Source organism: Zeus faber (assembly GCF_960531495.2).
Source record: "Zeus faber genome assembly, chromosome: 5".
In the NCBI taxonomy this organism is placed as follows: domain Eukaryota; kingdom Metazoa; phylum Chordata; class Actinopteri; order Zeiformes; family Zeidae; genus Zeus; species Zeus faber.
The window spans coordinates 23719960-23741166 of NC_137192.1; the positions used below are offsets into that span (position 1 = coordinate 23719960).

The window sequence follows — 21207 nt, forward strand, 5'->3', positions numbered from 1 at the left end:
AAGTCAAAGTCCTATTTAAATATCTAATATTTATTTTATGAATGAAGTGGTTTCTGCTCCCACACAGATGGTTGCATCATAAACGGTGAATGTTCTGTCCAAACGCTGGGACCATCCTGCAGAGAACGTGTGGTGGAGCCTTATTTCACCCATTTTAGCCTAATTTCAACTGCAAATTAAAGATAAATTGTCTCTGCTTATTATTATGGGTCCAGCCCAACTTATAATGTTATTGTAATAAATGTTATTGTAATAAATGTTATTGTTCGGCAGCCCGTTATTGTTATTCTTCAGGAAAAACATTTTTGAGGCCTAAAACTATCTGGAACACCAACTTTGGCATAAAACACAAACACGTCTTACGTTCCTGTCTGAACCACGGTCTCACAAAGACCTTGTGGTTGAAGTTGCATCCAAATCTTTTCACAAACCGAGCAGATATTAGGGAAAAACCAAACAAATTTGACCTGAAATATTCAGTTGGTGTTGGGTTAAATGTCGTTCTAAAATGAACAAGATGAGATAAAGCGTCTTACTGTAGTAAGACACTTTATGACGTCATCATAATATTTACCATGAATGTACATATTCAGATTGAGAATGTCCAGTTGGATCGTGTCCAGTGTGCGGGGTGGAATAGGTCGCTCTGTAGCGTTTAGACGTTACCAAACTATCGATTTACATGAACAGCATATTTATATATATATATCTTCTTACCTGGTAGATATCTGTAGATCTGTTCGATTGATATTTTAAATCCATGGTCGACATTACTTTCACGGATTAATGAAAAAAAGATTAAAAACGAATCCTTAGAAATTCATCACGGTGTCCTACGAAAAACTGCCTCGTATCATATGGAAACGTAACTTACTATAAATGGAATCCAAGAAGAAAACTCAACAAATGAATTACGTGCCCGAGACGGCACCAAACGGCCACCCGTTAAGTGAGTGCAGCTCTATTTCCACAGACAACACGGTGACTTCCAGCAATGAGAAGTTCTGGTTTATAGCGAAACATAGACAGTTGTTTTAAAGACAGGAGGGTTGCGCTGTGTAGACCACATAGTGGTTGCTTTGGAGACGACAGACCAGGGGGAGCCTATGCTGCCTTCAAGTCAAAAATCGCGCTGCGTTTCAGAGAACCCAGGAAACTGTAAAATACAAACAACATGATTGAACTGGACCCCGTGAATTGCTGCCTAAAGCCAAATGTGACCCACAGCAAACTTTAGGGTAGTTCGGCGGCTTTCGATTTTTTTTTTTCCCCGGCATCATTTGAAAGTGGAGAATCAGAGCTTCCAAACAAGTTGTCAATTGTGCAAATCAAGCAAATATTTTTAAAGCTATGACTTGTTAATGACAAGGGTGTGGCAAACTGTGTTTCTGAGATAATCACCTTCAAAGTTTCGCTCAGACTTGCTTCATTCAGCCAGCTCCCAGAATGCAAATGGGGGAGCCAAAGCCACGTGGCTAATTTACGCAAGTATTTTTGTTTTTAAAAAAGCTTTTTTTTAACAGTAAGAATATACATGTTCTATAAAAGCGGAAATTTTTTATTTTATTTTGAATCACCAACCTCAACGGACTTCATCACGTCATCAACTTCTTCGGTTGTAACAACAACAGCCGTATTGTTGGTTTCCTCCGGTGGTTCCAGAAAATACCACCTGACCTGGAAGGAGGAGTGGGAATTTGTCCGCTGCCAGTTGAAGCTCGTCCTCGCCAGTGTGAACTCCCAGGAGCACGCCGCGACCGACCCCTGGCCCACCGCCAACCGGGAGCCGGCCGGAGGACCAGACCCACACAGGATTGGTCGGGTCGACCAGCCCTTTACCAATGCCCCGGATTCTCCTCCAGGGGCTCGCTGTGTCTGACCCAAGGACCCACATGGGATTCGTCGCATCCCCAGCCCATCCCGGTGCCCCGGTGGAGAACGGCCAGGGCTCCGTCGCACCCACGGACGTCAAAAGACGCCCCTTTTCTTTCCCGCACGACCCCCCTCCCGTCGGCCTGGGGGAGGGTGGATATCTGAATGCCACAGAATGCTGTCCCCTCTCTGTCCGCCATCAGCTCCAAGGGTGGTGCCCCCACGGGAAATCGGGGAGCTGGACAGGGGTGCAGGCACTGTGGCTGGGTGGTTCGGGTCGCTGGCCTGCGGGTAAGGCTACAAGAGGGTAGACATCAGGATTTGCTGGACTCTGGCTGTTTGCAGACGATGATCCAGCAACGCCTGGGCTTTGGTGGTAGCGTCATGGGGAGAAATTTGTTTTGTGCATGGGGATATTCACACCTATCCGATGGTCTGGCTCGAAATTCGTTAGAAGGGGGAATAAGCATAGGGTACAGGCTGCGGTTAGTTCCCGCCTGTCACACCTCCTGATTTTTGGCACGGATTGGCTGGGGTTTGACACATGAGAGATGCTGGGGGTGCGTTCATGGTCGGTCGGGACATGTGACACATGCTGCATATACCCCTCTGCATATGCAGAGACTCCCACAGTAATGAAAAGCACGGTGTCATAAAATATTGGCGTAAAGCAGTTCTGCCACTGCTGCTGTAAAGAAGGACGGCAGAACACGTCCGCTAAAGTGAGGGTGAATTAACATGTACATCTTTAATTTTGCAACATAAATGTATAGAGTGGATGGTGTAGACTCATCATCGCTCGCTCATCATCAAACTGCGTGAACAGATGCTGCATTCAACGGAAACTCGGAAAATTGTAACTCATTTTAGACGTAATGCTGATGTAAAGACGAGCGACAGAACAAACTGATGCTACATTCATCATAGGAACATGAAAACTTGTAATTGGTGTCGAAAATTTACCCCGTGTATTGCTGCCTGAAGCTATATTTATATTTGTTATTATTTTATTTTATTTATTTATTTTTATTATTTTATTATTTATTATTATTATAATAATAATAATTATTATTATTAGGGGTCCAACCCCTGTTATTCTCTCTGTTTTTCGGTGCTAAATGTTTCTGGAACCCGATAACGTACACAGAGACATGGTGGAGGCCTCGTTAGAACCGGGACGTTCCAGAAGAAATGTCATTTGAGTTTGATCAATATCGATCAACAGAAATTGGCAGAAATTTGTGAAAAACTGTAATTTCATTAGTTTCAGGAGCAGGCTGCTTTGTCACATCATCATCCGTAGAAATCCAAGCTACGTCTCTTGGAAGTCATTCCCCTCCATCTACTTAAGAGTACGACACCGGGGTTGAAGAAGGTTTATTTACATTTGTATATGCATATATTCATAGATTCTATATAATAATATATTAAAATGTTACATTCAAACTATTATTATAAATCATAATAATGATAAAAAATGTATAATTATAAACCATATAATCAAAGAAAAATGATAATACATATATAATAATATCTAATAATCAATAATAATAAAACATATTGATGTAGCAGTATGGTTGGTAGTGTGGCTGTGGGTAAAAAAAAAAAAATGCAATATAAAATATAAAAATGTAGATGGGATGAAATAAAGGTGAAAAAAATAACATGCATGGATAATGGATGAACATTCGAGTTGTGGCTCAGATTCATGTTGCTGTGTATTAATGGATGATGGATATATGTATCTGTGTACAAGGTGAATGAATTTGTACTGAATATTACAGACATGGGTAATGATTGATCAATACATCTAAATGATCATGGTGTTTTTACAGTGTCATTGCAGTGTCATTACAGTGTTATTACACCACTATTAGAGTAGTAGTGAATTTCACTAGTGGCTCAGATTTATGTCCCTGTGTATTTACAGTCTCTGGCACAACAGGCAGTGTTGTAAAGCACAATAAAAATGGTGGCAGATCGATATCTACGGCAGCAACTCTATTCCTCCAACTCGACCAGAGCAGAGTGAAGGACAGATGGATTTAATAACATGCTTTGTTTGGTTTTGTTTCCCGACCATCAAATGAATCCCACAACAGCACGATGCGTCTGCCTGGCTTTGTTTGTTAAGCATGTTTGACTTGGATGCCTGCATGATTGGTTGACTGCTTGATGGGTAGACGGGTGAACGGGTTGGGTAACTGTTTGACCATTTGACTGGTTGATCAGTTGCCTGGTTTGACTGCCTCGCTGACTTCTTGACTGTTTGGTTGACTGTTTGACTACTTGACCGACTGGTAAGCTGTTTGACTGTTTTACTGGTTGCCTGTGTGACTGGATAGCTGTTTGACCGGTTGCCTCGTTGACTACTAGACTAGTTGACTTACGGTTCGCTTATGGTTTGCTTATGGACTTATGGTTCGCCGTTCGACTGATTTACTGCTTAACTAGGTGACTGACTGTTTGACTGATTGATCAGTTGTGTGGTTGGTGGTTCAAAGGTTTTCTTCTTGGTGTCTTCTTTCTGTGGATTACATTTTCGATAGGTTACGTTTCCGTGAACTACGAAAAATGTTGAAGTATTCCAGTGAGTAATTACAATTTTGAGGGTTCTAGTTTTCCGACACGTTCCTCGTACATAAACATGTTATTCACTTCCACAGTCGAGTGGACTCGACTAGATGGGGTCACGAGTTACTGTGGATGATGCGCATGTTTTTTCGTTTTTTCTTTTCATAAATCCAGCAAGGTAATGGGGACCAAAGAGTTAAAATATCAATTCAACAGATCCACAGACAACGTTTGCCTCCAGGTGACGCACCGGCATCTGGCTACTGTGGGTCAGAATTTTTCACAAATTTCTGCTCCGTATGAAAATGGATTTGGGTGAAACTTGAAATATGAGATGTTTGTAGCGGCACCTCCTCCAAGTTTGTAGCCTCCGCGGTTGTTCTGTTTCAGACAGCTTTAGCCCAAAAAATTACAAGGAAAATATAAAAAATCCTAACAATCGTTCAACCCAGGCTGGCCCCTAATAAAAATAATAAAAACAACACTAACAACAAGAACAACGACAATAATAACAATAATAATAACAATAACAACAACAACAATAACAATAACAATAATAATACGTGTTGGGCACATAATTTATTTGTTGAGTTTTTTACTTGGATTACAATTTCAGGAAGTTACATTAATTTAGTTTTAGTACATTTGTTTTTTCATTAATCCGGCAAAGTAATGTGGACCACAGAAAATATCAAAATCCAACAGATCTACTGATACCAAGTAAGAAGCTATATGAATACACACGTAAATCGATAGTTTGGTAACGTCAAAACACTACAGAGTGACCTATTCATCCATCCACCCACTAACTCACCCACACATCCATCCATCTATCCATCCATTAATGGAGTACAGCTGATATATGTATTGTGTGTATTATGAATATTCCTCCTGTGGAGTCATTGCATTATTTGGCGGTGAGATGCGGGGCGACGACGCTGGGTGAAAGCCAGAGTGTTGCACCCAGATGTTTTGGGCTTTTTTTCCTTGTTACCGTTTGTTGAATTACAGCATTAATTAGACACATGCTTTTTCATTGATACCTGGCCGGGGCTGGGGAAATAACAACAATAAGTAAAACATGATTGACCCTCATCATTATCATCATCATTATCATCATCCTCATTATCATCATCATGGAGAAGGAAACAGCCGCCGCACCAGAGACAACGGCGATGGATCTTCATTCTTCTCCTCCTTCTGTCTCTCATTCCGCTCCCTCGCTACTTTGCAGCCACGGTGGAGTATGTAATTATCATTCCGTGTATAACATGGAGCTTTATTTGCCCTGGCTACTTCCTCAGTGGGAGAAGGTTGTGCGCGGTGATGCATATCAGCTTTTCATTCCTCCTCCCCGTGGACGGCAGAGCCAGCCGCGCTGCAACGCTAATAGAGACGCCACCGTGTCCCTGGATGTGGAAAATGATCTTAACATTGTATATAAATCTCTGTTTTTATATACTTCTATCAACACGGCCTTCATGCCCATGGACCTACTGTATAGGCATTTCATTATTTAGACTTTAAGAAACTTTTTTACCAATTAAACCCCCAAAAAAATGAAAATGGAAACGGAACGTTAAATAATAAAGATAAAGAGAATAATTATGAAAACAAAAAAGAAACATAATAAAGATGATACATTTGTATATTTGGCATATTGGTATAGTTTAATAAAAAATACTTCTTATTTTACTTTTTGTTCTATTTAATATTCTATTTTTGATTTATATTTTTTTATAGACGTTCAAGCTTTTTAAAAAATGCTTATCATCGCTAATCGTGAAAACACACACCAAATATCAAGATTCAACATTCAAGAGGTTTATTTGTCACTTACATATACATACAGTATACATACATATACGTATATACGTTTATACATATTTGCACCATGATGTATTCCTCATACTTTACATGTCGGAATGAAATCATCAAGTTTATCAGTTAATAAACCCATCCAAAAAGGTAAAAGAATAAACCGTTTATGCGCAGTTAGGGTTAGGTTCTATGCAGTCAATGCATGAACATGTTCACCAAACCTCTTTAGGTTTATTTCACTGGGATTTTATGTTAATTATTAGCCTTGCATTGTTGTATGATTGATGTATGATGGTTTATCATATTTGTGGTATTCACCAGTTTTAATTGTTCACCGTCCATATTTTTTTCCTGGTTTAAGTACGGGTTCAGCCAATAGGACTGGAGCCCTATTGTTGTTGTTTGGGTTAAAAAGCCTAAAACCATCTGGAACACCAACTTCGGCATAACAAAACAGTTGTCTTGTTTGAACCGCGTTGCCACAAACACCTCGGGGTCGAAGTTTCATCCAAATTGATCCACATACAGAGCAGATATTAGCGGAAAACTGATCGATCGATAGGTCGATATAACAGAGACGAGCCAATGCGTTTCATGTCAAAATATGCCCAACCCGGCTAAAACTATATAACCAAACAAACATGGTTAAGATGTTGTTTAAACCACTATGTAACAAGGGTCTCGTATTTTAAATTTCATTAGTGAAATTAGTAAAAAACTGAACAACTTTGACCCGAAATATTCAGTTGGTCTTGGTTAACAGATACGTCACACGTCTCATTCTAAAATGAACGAAATGTATAATATAATAATATTTATAATAATAATATAATAATATAAATGTACAGAATCCGATTGAATATGTCCAGTTAGACTGTGTCCAGTGTGCGACGTGGACTCCGTTGCTTCATTTTTCGACGTTACCAAACCATTGATTTACGTGTGTATTTATAAAGCTTCTTAAATTGGTTAGATTAGATTGTCTGTAGATCTATTGGATTGATATTTTAAATCCGTGGTCCACATTACTTCTATTTCTACTTTCTATTTCATAGAAACGTAACTTACTGAAAATGTAATCCAAGGAAAAAACTCAACTCAACTTTACAAATAAATTACGTCAATTAGACTGCTATCGTAAATTGACGTGATTACGTCATAATTGACATATACGAGATACAACGACACCTACCGTCACTGAGACTCCGGATGTACTTCAATGCAGAAAGGTAAGTTATAGCAATCACAAGATATAGTTAAAAAATAAAATACTGTTTGGGAATAAACATCATTTATAAACCTTTTCCTACACCTAAACTTAACAAACTGAAATTAAAAGGCAGAAAGCGTCTGTGATACACAAAAAACAAAAAATGTAACACTTGCCTCAAATAAATAAACTGGAGCCTGTGTATTGCTGCCTGCAGCTGTATTGTTTATTTGTTATTGTTTATCATTATTTTTTAGCTTTACTAGATATGGCCAATTTGAAATCTAGTTCTTAGGTATTAGATCAGCATAATGTCTATCTATCTATCTATCTATCTATGGAGGTTAAGATCTGGAAAAAGAATAGAGAAACAGGGATTCTGACGTTTTTCTGGCGCAGTCTTGGAAAAATGTCTTGGAGGATAGGGATAGGCGGTAGCTTGCACCTATAAATAAGCCTGATATGGGAGCTATATTTATAGCAAGTGATTTACGTAACTGTATTTTGTAGACTACAGCATAGTACACAAGCAGCACACAGCCTGAAATGACTGGATAATGTGTTTGTTTTCTCAATGAAATTCGTTTTGCTTTATGACACAAAGCTGTTGTGGGAAGCAGGCACATTGGGACCCTAATGGACCTGTGATGCAACTTGAAAAACACCAAAATTCTACAATACAGCGTAAAAGCCCAATTGCGTGCAAACAGGCCATGTCAGGCCGGCGGTTGCCAAATTTTCCGCTGTTACCATGCATTTGCAAATGGCTCAAGTTGAACACTGTGTTGAATTCCAGAGAAACCCCAGAGAAAAATCTGCTTTTTAAACACAGTAGCCTCGTTGCAGATGGAACACGACAGCATATAGCAGCCCGTGCCTTTATTAACTCTACTTCCGACACTAAAACTATTTTTTGTACAGATTTATTCTCATCCTCCAATGACAACCAAATAAAAGAAGCCAACATTATGTTTGGGGGCGACACTTTTTCACTGCAGGATTGGAGCAGCATGAAGTCCCAGTTGTCTGCATTCACTGACCAAGCCTTCCGTCCCTAATCACAGACCTATGGTTGCCCAGGCAACCCCTCCGTCTCAGAGTTTCTTAAACTTAGATTTAGAATATGACGCCGCCCGTGTCTCTCTCCACAGTCAAGAAGAAACAGGATTAGAACGCTGGAAGAGCACGACACACTGCTTCTGGGTCAAGTAGCCGGTGGCACACTTATTTACGCTGCAACCCGTGTAGGAGATGTTTGACCAGAAAAAGGCTCCGGTCCATCGACACCTCGCCCTGAGGTGATACTCTCCTGTGCTTCTTCAAGAGAAAAGCCTTTCACGTAAGCTTTGTTTTTCATTTGTATTATTTTTTGACGCTAGCAACCGATTGCTGGCAAAATGCAAAGCTGGAAGCAGCCGACTAAGGCCGAGAAAAGAGTTGGATCAGGTGGGGACATCAATCGTCCCCGAGTTCAGACGACGTGATTCTGGCCATATTTTCCACTCGCCGACAGGTTTTTTGGGGATCGCCAAGCAATCGGAGGAAAATCATAGCACCCTCCCGTGAGCGATGACCGTGTGGTGTGAACTGCTCACAACGCAACCCCACTGCTCCCCAAGTGCTTGTCGGTGGCCCGAGACGCCAGTGAGATATCAAGCAGGTTTAATATCCGGTCGTGTTGGGATCGAGTTGGGAGTGATGCAACGAGCTACAGCCAATGAGAGCGGACACGGAGTGAGGGGGAGGAGAGGAGTCGAGAAGGAGAGACGGGAGTGCACGGAGCAGCAGACACAAGACAGAAAGTTCGTAGTGTGAACAGTGCAGCCATCTGACCACCTTGAAAGTTGTGTAGTGTGCCCACGTCAATGAGAATGTTCAGCTTCGTATGTCATTCTTTTGACCCGAAAAATGTCCGCGGCCTTGCCCGTTGACACCATTCCCCTGAGGTGTGGCCTTCCTATAGTTCTTCAAGGGAAATGTATATTTTCAAGCCGTGATTTTGGGTGTTTGGACAATGGCATATGAGCGCGGGCTAAATGCAAATCTGCAGCTAGCTCCAAAAAGGCCGTGGACGCTGGTGGGCTCATCAACCGTCTCGGGGTCACCATCGTCCCGCCGTTGCTTTGAAATGGTCGCCTAGGAATGTTCAGTCATAACCAGGTCAGCATTTGTTTTTCCTTTTAAGATCTCCAAATATAAACGTCATGTTCTTCTAAGAGCGACTCGGGGCGGCTGGCCTGTGTCCAGAGACGCAGCTGGCAAACACTTAAGGACACATGTGCGCTGCATCTGCGTTGCTGAGATAATGGCAATATGTTGACGTGGGAGAGGAGTCACTCAAAGTCGGTCTAAGCGGCTCATTACTGGGGAGGTTTGGACACTAAACACCTGACTAACAAGGACAACATGGTCCAGCGCAGGAACTTAAGAGTAGGCCAGAGGGAAACAGTAGGTATTTAGAAATGGAATGGATGTCTCTGCAGAATGTAAGTGATCAAGTCAGTACGTCCAGAGGCCACACTGGCATAGTGCAGCCAATATTTTCTTTAGCCAACTATGTGAGCTGAACCACCATTGTTGCGTTCCTTATTAGCTCCCTAATGACGTTCTGATTTGATAAAGCTCAATTCTTAATCAGTATTTATCAAATGTGACAGGTCTCATTTCAGATGGAGATGGGAGAGTACGCAAGGTGGAGCCTGAACCTTTGGTCCGTAACCTCATACCGCAACACGCTACGCCAGATCTCAGGCCGGTACACGGTTAGCGCCACCTGCAAATGGCCCTCACTCCTGGCGACAGGAGGGAGGATTCCAAAACAATCCCCCTAGAGGTGGTGGGAGGAATGAAAAGTGGTGGTAGTTGACCCCAGGAAGAATAGCACTTAACGGGCAAAAAATGGTGGAACTCCTTCAGCCGTCGCCATTAATGTAGGGCGGGAAGCCACAGTGAGCTCCTTCTCTCTCTCTCTCTCTCTCTCTCTCTCTCTCTCTCTCAGGTACACCTTCACCGGAATGACATAACAAATGCAGCGTGAAGAGGAGGAAGAAGAACCCCCAAGGACCAACCGCCTCGCCTCTACACAGCAGGCTGCACCAGGGCGTGGCAGCGCAATATATTCCTTTATTATATTCATTGAATTCCCCTCCTCCTACACCCCCCCCCCCCCCCCCCATTTGGATACTGTGGGTGAATTCTGCCGGGAAAACACAGGGAGATTATGGGATGGTGTATGTGCTGTACATGTGAATCAATGAGTAACTAGGTCCCCTTTCCCCCCGACTAAGATCCCAGTGCGGATTAAAATGTTTCACTGTATGTTGAATGAAGCGGGCGTAAAGAATTCATGGCGTTGGGGCACTATCGCTCAATCTATTCAGTCAATTTGAACAGGCTGCGTGCGGTTATTATGGGCTTTTTTTGAGTACCATGTTTGATGTGATATTAAGCTCAATGGAGGAACGTTAAACCACAAACTGCTTGATTATTTACACATGTTTAGTGGCCTATTTCAGGGCTCGGCAGTCCAGCCTGGAGTGCATGAGCACGCACACGAGACACTTTAATTCATGAAAAGAAATAGGTATATTCATGTAAGAGCCCTGCAGGGTCCAAAAAGTAAAATAGAAGGTATCGAAAAGGGAGTTAGATTAACCCACGAGGAGGAAAACGGTCTTTTCGCTGGGTGTTAGAGCAGTGGAAATGTATTAGTGCGAGAAATTAATTAACACAAGCTTTTATTTAAAAAGCTGTTGAGACAAGGGAATAAAGGCTATTTTAATTATTTTCTAACACCAAAATCTGTGCCTTGGTAATTATTTGGAGAACGGCTTCTTGTTACAATTCTACTGTTCGTTCTCTCAGGCTGTGATCAAATTTCTCTAAGCAGAACAAGAAAATATCTGATCACACACATTATCAATAAAGGTTGTGCGAGCATTATTGTATATTGCCAAATGTTTCAAAACATTTGAATCATTCATTTTAATTCATTGTTTTTCATAATTTTCTTCGGTTTATATTTATTGTTTATCGTTAGGATTATAGTTTACTGCCACATTTTATTGTTAATTCTTTTATTATTAATAGCATTTACTGTATTGTTTTTTATGTGTTTGTATGTAGTATTGTTTTAGGTTTGTTTCAGAATATACCTAATCACCACTTTTCCCCCTTAATTCTTAGGTTTATTCATATTGCCTATCCAAACCTCCCTTTAATCTTGAATCTAACTATCATCCGTCCATCCATCCATCCATCATCAATCCATTTTTTCTATCCATTATCCATCCATTTATCCATCTGTCATTCATCCATCTATCATACATCCATCCATCCATCCATCCATCCACACATCCATTCATCCATCATCCATCCATTCATATATGTGTCCATCCATCCATACATTCATCTATTATCCATCCATCCATCCATCCATCTATCTATCCATCATTCATCCATTCATCCACGTGTCCCTTACTCAATCCAAACCTCAGGTTGAGTAACAAGTAACAAGTAACAAGTAACAAGGACAAGTCGAGTAAAGAGAGGAAAACACATTTCCCGACTTTCTCCAAATGATGAACTGGATGATGAAAAAGCGGTTACGTCCCCTCTCCAATCATGTTATTCACCTTTCTGTTCTTATCTCTTTCCAGCTCCCCTCTTCTTAAAACACAATCTCGATAATCTTTAAGTCGCACCAACCGGTCTATCTCTGGCCAGAAAAACCCTCAAAAAGGGGTACCGTATCGGTAGCGATAGCGATGGCGTCGGCTAATGAAGCCCTTGGCTCGCTGGGTCTTCTGGGTCCCTTTCAACCCCGACGCCTCTTTGAGATACGGGGACGAGGATTCCCCCAGTGAGCAGCGAGTGAGCGGCTCCGGCTTCCATTTGAATGGGAGGCGAAAATGAGAAGTCGACAACGTTTAGTCAAATTAAAAAAAAGAAAGAGATTAAAAGAAACTTCGGCGGGTAATTGATTTATAATTTATCAGCGCTGAGCCGGGGCCACCGGAGAGATCGGACGATTCCAGATTACTGCGGCAGCCCTCTCTTTCTGCCCTCCTCTGTTCCCCATGAGCACACTCGAGGAAAGCCTTTATCCGTTATCCTCGGCGTTTAAAACAACAGCTATCAATAGACGTTTTGCTGAAAGTCTGACACAAAGATTTTTTTTTCCATACAAGCAAAACAAAACTCTCCGCCATTCCCGGCTGATTAAATGAAATTGTCACGGCTCTCCGGGTGATCTATGATACTTGGGCAAATGCGCAAAGCGCCATAAATCTCTCTTTGTCCCGCCTTGAAATGTCAGCGCTTGCTGAAACGAGGCCGAGCAACGTTGTTTTTTTTTCAAAATGATAAAAGTGCGAAAGCAGAAGCAATGATAAGTTCCTCTCCCTCTGAGCAATACACTGCTCAAGGCTCCCAGACAGACGGTGTTTCAGCACGGTCAACCAACAACACATAAAAAAATAAAATGTGCGAAATCAAATGAGTTCAAAGGTCACATGTGCCTTTGTACGTCAAGAGTGGAGGAAGGAATCTCAACAAATGAATGGAACCTTTCATCGTTACTGAAAACCTTGGTTGTCATCATCCACTTTTCTTTTCTTTCATAGTCAATAAAGAATTTTTTTTTTTTTTTTTTGCGAAATGCCAGAGGAGCGGGTGACCAATAAAATTATACATTCATAACCAGATATAAAGAGGTCCACAAAATAAAGGTGAGCAGACTTGATGTTGTGTAATAAACCTGATAGTGTCAGAAAACCGAACAACTCTTTTGTGAACCAAGTGAATGGCAAGAACCGATCCGAATCTACACGTCCAGGGATACACGATTAAAGCAAACCTCCGTTGTATAAACCCTCTTAATGTCTAAACATATCTTGACTATTTCCATTGCGTAAGACATCCATCCGGATCGTTGTGCTAAATCAGCAACCTTGGATGGCCCGTTTTGGGGATTGGAGGAGGATTCTTAGTACAGTGACTTAATTACAAGCAGCACTAATGCGGCGTAATACACCGACTGAGATGGTAATGACTGCGGAGTCGCCAGCTGTGAACTATTAAGAGCGGATGGCAATGACCGACCAATTTAGAAATCAGATTCTCAATCTTCAGCCAGGAAACGCTGCTGTACAGATGGGCAAATCAGATCATATTTCCTGTCGATTCAGCTTTAACAGAGTATGAGCATTTTCCCATCCCGCGCTGGTAAGGGGGCATATGAGAGGTGACATTGATCTCCCGGCGAGCATTGTGGTTAAAAACAAAGAATGAACTGCTTGCATTGGAGATAACTGGCTCAGCGAGCGCTGTCAAAATCATTACATTTTTTTGGGTTGACAGTAGCACAATTACAAATAACTGTCCTACAAATAACTGCAATCAACAATTTTATTATATTTTATGTTCACACCTAAACTTCCCTCCGGGAATGATGACAGTGTCTATAATCTTATTTTATGCTTACATATCTTATAATATGAGCTTATAAGAGAACAAATACATACTGTACATTTGCTTCAACCCAACTGATGAAATGCAATTTCACGTGTTATGTATACAACATCTCCAACATTGCCATGAAAATCCCATTCATCCAGATGGAAAAGTTTAATTAGGGAATCTAATGATCTCACAAAGTGATTGCGAACGGTGAAATAATTGTGTATTAATTTGGACAGCTCTAGTCACAGCCACTTGAAGGGTTTCCGAAACGAGGTCCACTCACCCTGTACCAAACGATCTCCCGGAGTCGTCCGTCCGTTTTGAAGTTACACTTGAGCGTAACAGTCTCTCCGACCACGATCGGGGGTAGGGGCTCTATGGTAACTGTCAAATATCCTGAAAGAGGAAAAGAAGATTTCACATTTACGAGGACATCAATTAACATGAAACGTTCACACGTTTTAAATAAAACATATATGCATATAAGATAAGGTAGGAAAAGATAATATCACACTTAATTCATTCCTGGTGCAAATTCAGGTGTTATCAGCGAACATTGATAATGAAGATGAGATAATAAAAAAAACATTTTGAATAAAATAAGAATGATATGATAAATATATAAGGAATTAATAATAATAATAATTAAAAATATAATAATAAAAACATGTTGTAAGCGCTGGTGACATTCCATACCCTTTCATTCCAGATGTTTGAGTTGAAATTGTATGAAGATCGTATGTATTTTGTGTGTTTTGCATGCGGTGAAAGGGCCTCAACCAGATTTCAACCTCGCGTTCAGAGCAAAATTGCATTCTGCTTTTGGAACTTGTTCATAGCTTCAAGATAGATCAAGTTTCATGAAAAGCAAAGCAGTGACTACATCAATCACTGAAATAATAAACACAGAGTTTTCCAATGATTGTAACAAAATAATTCAGCATTTGCATCAGTACCTGGTAATGAGTAATTGGCATCAGCACAAAAGGGTGGATCCAACTTTTGAGTAAGATAAACACACTCAGCGAGACATGACGTTATTGGAGAGTTCCACCACATTATGGCCAACTCTTCTCATGTATCGTGCATGTGGACAGCAGCTTCGAGTCAGACCTTTGTACAAGATGGACACTGTGGTGTGTGAATGAGTTGAGAACCTGACACTCGTTGGTTGGGCTAACGAGCAGCAGGTTAAAACCCCATCCAAACACTCACTCAGGATAGGAGCCTGTTTAATGGCATGTTCAATCTGCTCCTGGCTAATTCCACCGAGCCTCCTCTCTGCAATAAACCTGTGTTAACAACCCCCTGTCGTATGTGTCTCTGTGCCGGAGGGCCTGGAAAACACCACTTGGGTAGTGGCGACACTGCCGCACTGGCGCCTGAACAGGGACTCTCCATCACGGGGAAGGGACACAGAAGGGCCGCCCAGAGATGCCCTGTAGCCACGAGCGGTTCAACGGGCGGCCCCAGCCCCAACCCTCTCCCGACTGGCAGCAGCAGCACCTGGGGGGTCTGGCGGAGGACTGGGAAGAAGCGGCACAGCAACCACCACAGGTAACCGCTGGCAGCTAGCTTCTCCGCCCAGCAGGCATCGCCAGGACCATCCAGCAGCCCAGCAGCCAGGCGACCCCTCCAAGCAGCCCCCGCAGCAGCCATGTCCGGCCACGGTGTCACCAGTCAGGACAGCAGCCCGAGGCCCCACGCTCCAGAAGGGAAGAGGGGGCAGTCTGTCGGCGCCCTAGTGGAAGGAGGCCGGTCGACTGTGCTGCTCCGGGGAACCAGGGCCTCTCGAAGGGGACCTGTACATTTTTTTTGGGACATTTGTTTGTGTCAGGTATGGGAACTCTATTTTAGAGTCAGGTGCTTTTATGATTTAAGGTATAGGAACCTTAGGTCAGAGTCTGTGGTTTTAGGTATAGCAACCCTGTGTCAGAGTCTGTTTCAAACATTTTTTCATTTTTGTTCTCTGCTTGGTGGGGGTGGGGGGGAGTAGGCTTCGGCCTCTTCTTCTTCTTCCTGGCCTCAGTTGAGTTGAGGGTATGGTGTGTGGATGGGTTTAGCAGCCACAACTGACGTGCGTTGGTTGGGCTAACAAGCAGTAGATTTAAAAACCCCATTCTCACTCACTCAGGAGAGGAGCATGTGTCAGCACATGTTCAATATGCTCCTGGCTAATGCCACTTAGCCTTCTCTCTGCAATAAATTGGTGCTAACTATCCCCCTGTCGTCGGTGCCGGAGGACCCTGAAAACGCCACTAGGGTAGCGTGTGATGGCGAAACTGCCACAGACACTCTATTCACATATAGTCGTCACAACTCGAAGGTCGCTTTCTCACCCATTAGTCCGTTTGAATCGTCCGAATCAGAGCGAAATTTATGCTTTTGGTTTGTTTTCAATTTGGTGCGATTCTATTTCACACTGCCTGGGTCCAACACGCCTAAGTCCACTGAGAGGCATGTCGCTTTATGAGATTTCATTGTGGGTAATGTAGGAGCCCTGTTTGTGCATGGCTAGAGGAGGAGTGAAGAGGAGTAGGCGTGTTACATGGCTGCAAGAGCCCACACTCTTGTTGCGTGTTATTACTCTATTTTAAAAGTTAGAAGGTGCCTGTCTATTTCCTGTAGTCCACAGGATGTTCTGCCTCACAGTGTCTCTGTGGAAGGAAATCAGTGATTGTTCGAAGTTCCCACTGCGAGCCAGCGGTGTGTTGGACGGAGCAGGGCTGGTAATGTAAACAAATGTGGGAGGGTTTGTAAACAAATGCCCTCCCGCAACCAATAATACACAGCGTCTATGATTCACTTCCTGGATGGAATCGGAGTGGACTTCTTACCGCAATGGAACCCGACTAGGGTTCTCTTGGAAGCGGTCCGAGACAACCTCTCACACGGTCTGGGACCAGTTGTTTTGTTCCACATCAGAGTTCGATTACTGAGTTCACACCTGGCCAAACAAACCCCTCCAAGCGGGTAAATGCACCAGGGTTCCACTCAAACGGACTAAACAGAGCAGACGTGAAAGCGCCCTTTAAGGACTAATTCAAGTCCCCGCTGAACGCCCAACATCTTCACAAACTGGTAAGCTGGCCACTGTGCCCTTGAACTGAGGAAAGATTCTGGAACTGCTCGGCGGGTTGCCCAAAACAAGCCGGGTCGGGGTCACGGGTCATGAGGGGGTGGAGCCTATCCAAGCTGACTCTCGGCCTGCGGAGACGGAGATGGGAGTCCATCCATCGCCGGGTCTCACACATTCCCTCACACCCACAGGCAATGTAACGTCTCTAATTGACCTCTAATTAACCCAAGCAGCACGGCGTCAATGCTCATGGTAGGAAACCGGAGACCCCAGAAGCAAAGACAAGCCCACACGCTGACTCCCATCTTGCCATCGAGGTCTCTGGAGCTCGTCCAATGTTCATAAATTCAAATGACTTGTGGTATGAAGGTACAACTTTGGCCTCATATAGTATGGATGCTTGATCTAAGATGAAGTGGGTTAGCGTCATGGAAACACCAATTAAAGAATTTGGTGTTAAAAAAAAAACAAGAGAGAAAGAGGAAGACATTCCACAAAAATGCGAAAACAAACTTACTGCTACAGTAGGAAGAAAGTCAAAGTAAATTTATACAGGTATATAGTAAATATACATCTATATATACTATATATATATATATATATATGCATTTTGCATCAATGCATTTGTGATACTCTGTATCACAGTAACAGTTAATGCTTCTATAAGAATAAGTGGCATTGTTTTAACACACCAAAATGTTTTAATAACACATTTATGTATGTACATTTATATCCTGTGTGAGTGTGTGTGTGTGTGTGTGTGTGTGTGTGTGTGTGTGTGTGTGTGTGTGTGTGTATATATACAGTATGTGTGTGTATATATAAATACATATATATATATATATATATATATATATATATATATATATATATATATATATTTAATTATAAACAATCCAAATTATTGTAAGTATTAACACATTTTGTTGCCGTTTTATTTCATTTTTCAAATATCAAAAATTTTAAATAAATCTTCTCAACTTATTATGGACCATGCAGCTGACTGGTTTGATTGAATGTCAGAAATCGTTCAAGTCGCCCGTTATGGAAATATATGATAGGTGGGGAAAATCAATTGGAAAAAAAAATGTTCAGAAACCAGTTACTACTGGTTGGACTGGCTATCTGAATAAATGACCAATTGCAAATGCTGCACCGTGGTCGCTCCAACAGTAATTATTTATTTTAAAGCGATGCACATGTACTCCGAGGGCCGTGCAAACCGCAAAACCCCAAATGTTTAACCTCGGGATGAAGCCGCTCTGCAAATACACCAGGCATTAAAAAAAACAGCAATTAAATAGCTTGTTGTTGATGTGCTGTGTTAATAATTCATCTGTCAGAAGGGGGGGAGCAGAGAGGGAATTCAAAATAGTAAACATACAAACGTAACGTATCATTTAAGGCAGAGCTGTCCCAGCCACATCCCAACAAGTATGGTCCTTTTGGGAACTGTATCGATGCATTTATGTGTTTTATCCGCTCATTCCATCCGTTCCTTACTCGCCCTTGAACAAATCCTCATGTCAGTAAACCTCACGCGAAAGCTGGAGAAGGGAAACGAGACTCCTGTGAGAAAGCTGAATCAAAACAAAGAATATGTTGCACAAAGTGGAACCAGGAACACGGTGGCTTTCCATTACGCTGCTACACCCACAGCCCATAGGCTCCAGAGTGGATCTACCCATACTAACAAGCACAGATCCAGCAGCCCCTACTGCAATGGAGTGTATGGTATATAACAATATCCTGTTTCTATATGTAGTATATATTACACACCAGTTCACTGTGATGCAAGGCTGCTGTGTTTCTAGTCAAATCAGGTGTACTGATAGAAAACTATGATGAAAATAATTCTCATAATAATAATAATAATAATAATAATAATAATAACAATAAGCATGGCTGTAGGCAGCACAGGAGCCAGTTTATTCATTTTAGGTACGAGCATCACAATTTACTGAACTTACAAACATCACTAATAATGTTAATAATGTACAATTGGAAAATTCAGTTTAATAGATAACTTTTCTATTTTGCAAAGAACATTTATAAAACTTAAAATGTTACTTTAAACCAAATCTTGTCATTGTTATAATGGTAATCAAACTAAAGTAATTGTAGTGGTGACTTTTTTGCTTGGATTACATTTTCAAAAAGTTACATTTCCATGAAATATGAAAACGTAGTGGTATTTATGTGAGTAATTAACATTGAACAGCTTCTATTTTTCCAACGTCTTGCAGGATCTTGAACGCAGTCTACACCGCACACTGGACGCAGTCCGACTTGACATTCTCAATCGGAATCTGTACATTTACAGTAAATAGTATGATGACATCATAATGTGTCTTACTCTAAATCTCATCTTGTTCATTTTGTTGACGTATAGTGACGTGTCAGTCAAGCAGGACCAGCTCAATATTTGGGGTCAAAATGTTTTTGTCTTTTTCCACTTATATCTTCTCCGGTTGTGGATTGATTTGGATGAAATTTAAACCACAAGATCCTTGTGACATACTGGTTCAAACGACTTCTTAACCGTGTTCGTAGCTTATGTCATTGTTGTGTTCCAGATACTTTTAGCCAGGTTGGACATATTTTGGCGTGAAATGCATTGGACCATGTCTGTGATATTGATCAAATTTGGTCCGTTTTTCCATTAATTTCTTCTCCGTATGTGAATCGATTTGGATGAAATTCAACTAGGAGGTGTTTGTGACATACTGGTTCAAACAAGATTTGAACCGAGTTTGTGGCTTCTGCCGTTCTTCTATTCCAAATAGATTTCGATTTCAAAATTCAGAGAATTAATATGGTGACCTGCGGACTGGACACCTAATAATAAAAAAAATGAAAATAATAATAATAATAATAATCATAATAATAATAATAATAATAATAATAATAATAATAATAGGGCTGGCAAAGGTAAAAAAAAATTAAATCATTAAAAGTAATAACAATACTAATTGTTACATGAATAACAATGGGGACAATTTTCATTTCAACCTGCAATTCCAACCAATTCTTGAATGCTTCCTTGAGAACATTTCACTGCATTTATTGTGTTTTTAATTTTAACTATAACAGCTGAGTTAACGTCACATCATCCAAATAAACCTTTTTACCGCTACACGTAAAAAATAAAATCTGTTGTACTTTCCATATACTGCAGCACGTCTTTATTCACCCACTTTTAAAGCAATAAAGGAAGACTCCTGTATTTGTTAACCGAGACCTTTTTTCCCCGTCATCATGAGTCAACATGAGTGGATCAATTTAAAAGTTTAGCTCGGGTCGACTCTCAATAATGGAAAATAAAGGATATATACTATATTTATACAAAACGTTTTCTTTAATCCCATAGGAAATAACCTTGCAACCTTACAAAGATTATTTTCTTCTGACGTTTTGATTTCATGATCGGACATGTCTTTTTTTAAACATCAATATTTCTGAGGGGAAAAAACACACACAAACACAACAGCCGACCCTAAGTGGTATAAAACTGTAGTTTCTTTGTTGTCAATGATGTGTTGATGAAGAAGGACTCTCCGCTGACGCTGACTTGATTATAATATTATGTGCATTACAAGTAAGAACAGTATCAAACCAGACTTGCCATGGAATGTCTGGGAGAGAATAGAAGTCAAATGTGTTCCCTCCCGAATGGAACTAGGGAGTGTCTTTTATACTCGTACAGAGACAACGTAGCCCATCTGATTCCAATCTATGGGTCAGAGTTCAGCTGACTGACATACATCTAAGCACATTCCACCTCCCTTATCACAGTTGCCCCTGGCAATGGGCTCTCTCTCTTGAGACCCCTGGCAACATCTATTAGTAATTATATTATACAATGGGGAATTTCTTGGGACGCCAAAGAGTCCAAGACACCTCATATTTCCCCCTTTGAGACTTCACCAAGTAATGAACTTATGATGTTAATTGGCTTAATAGAAATCACATACGGAAGAAATAATGTTTTCCACAAATTTTGTGGAAAAACTTTGTAGTAAGCTGTTAAAAGGAAAGCTGGAAATAAAAGACAGAAACCGTCCCCATTACACATGGTGCTCCTTTTGTTCCGTTCAATAAGGAAACAAAGTAAAATAAAATAGCCGACATCTAAAATAAAAACAGTTTTTTTTTTTAATTTGGACGAACGGGGCACGGAAACATACAG

General features: G+C 41.2%; 1 protein-coding gene across 1 annotated transcript in view; it reads right to left on the reverse strand.

Annotated features, from left to right (window-relative positions):
* The window catches only part of igsf21a (immunoglobin superfamily, member 21a), a gene marked incomplete at both ends in the record, with an annotated part of 255479 nt that overhangs the window by 156359 nt on the left and 77913 nt on the right, over positions 1-21207 (reverse strand). The window contains one exon of the mRNA XM_080001059.1: positions 14223-14335. Coding sequence (XP_079857185.1) covers positions 14223-14335 — 113 coding nt within the window. The remainder of the gene's footprint in view (positions 1-14222; positions 14336-21207) is intronic.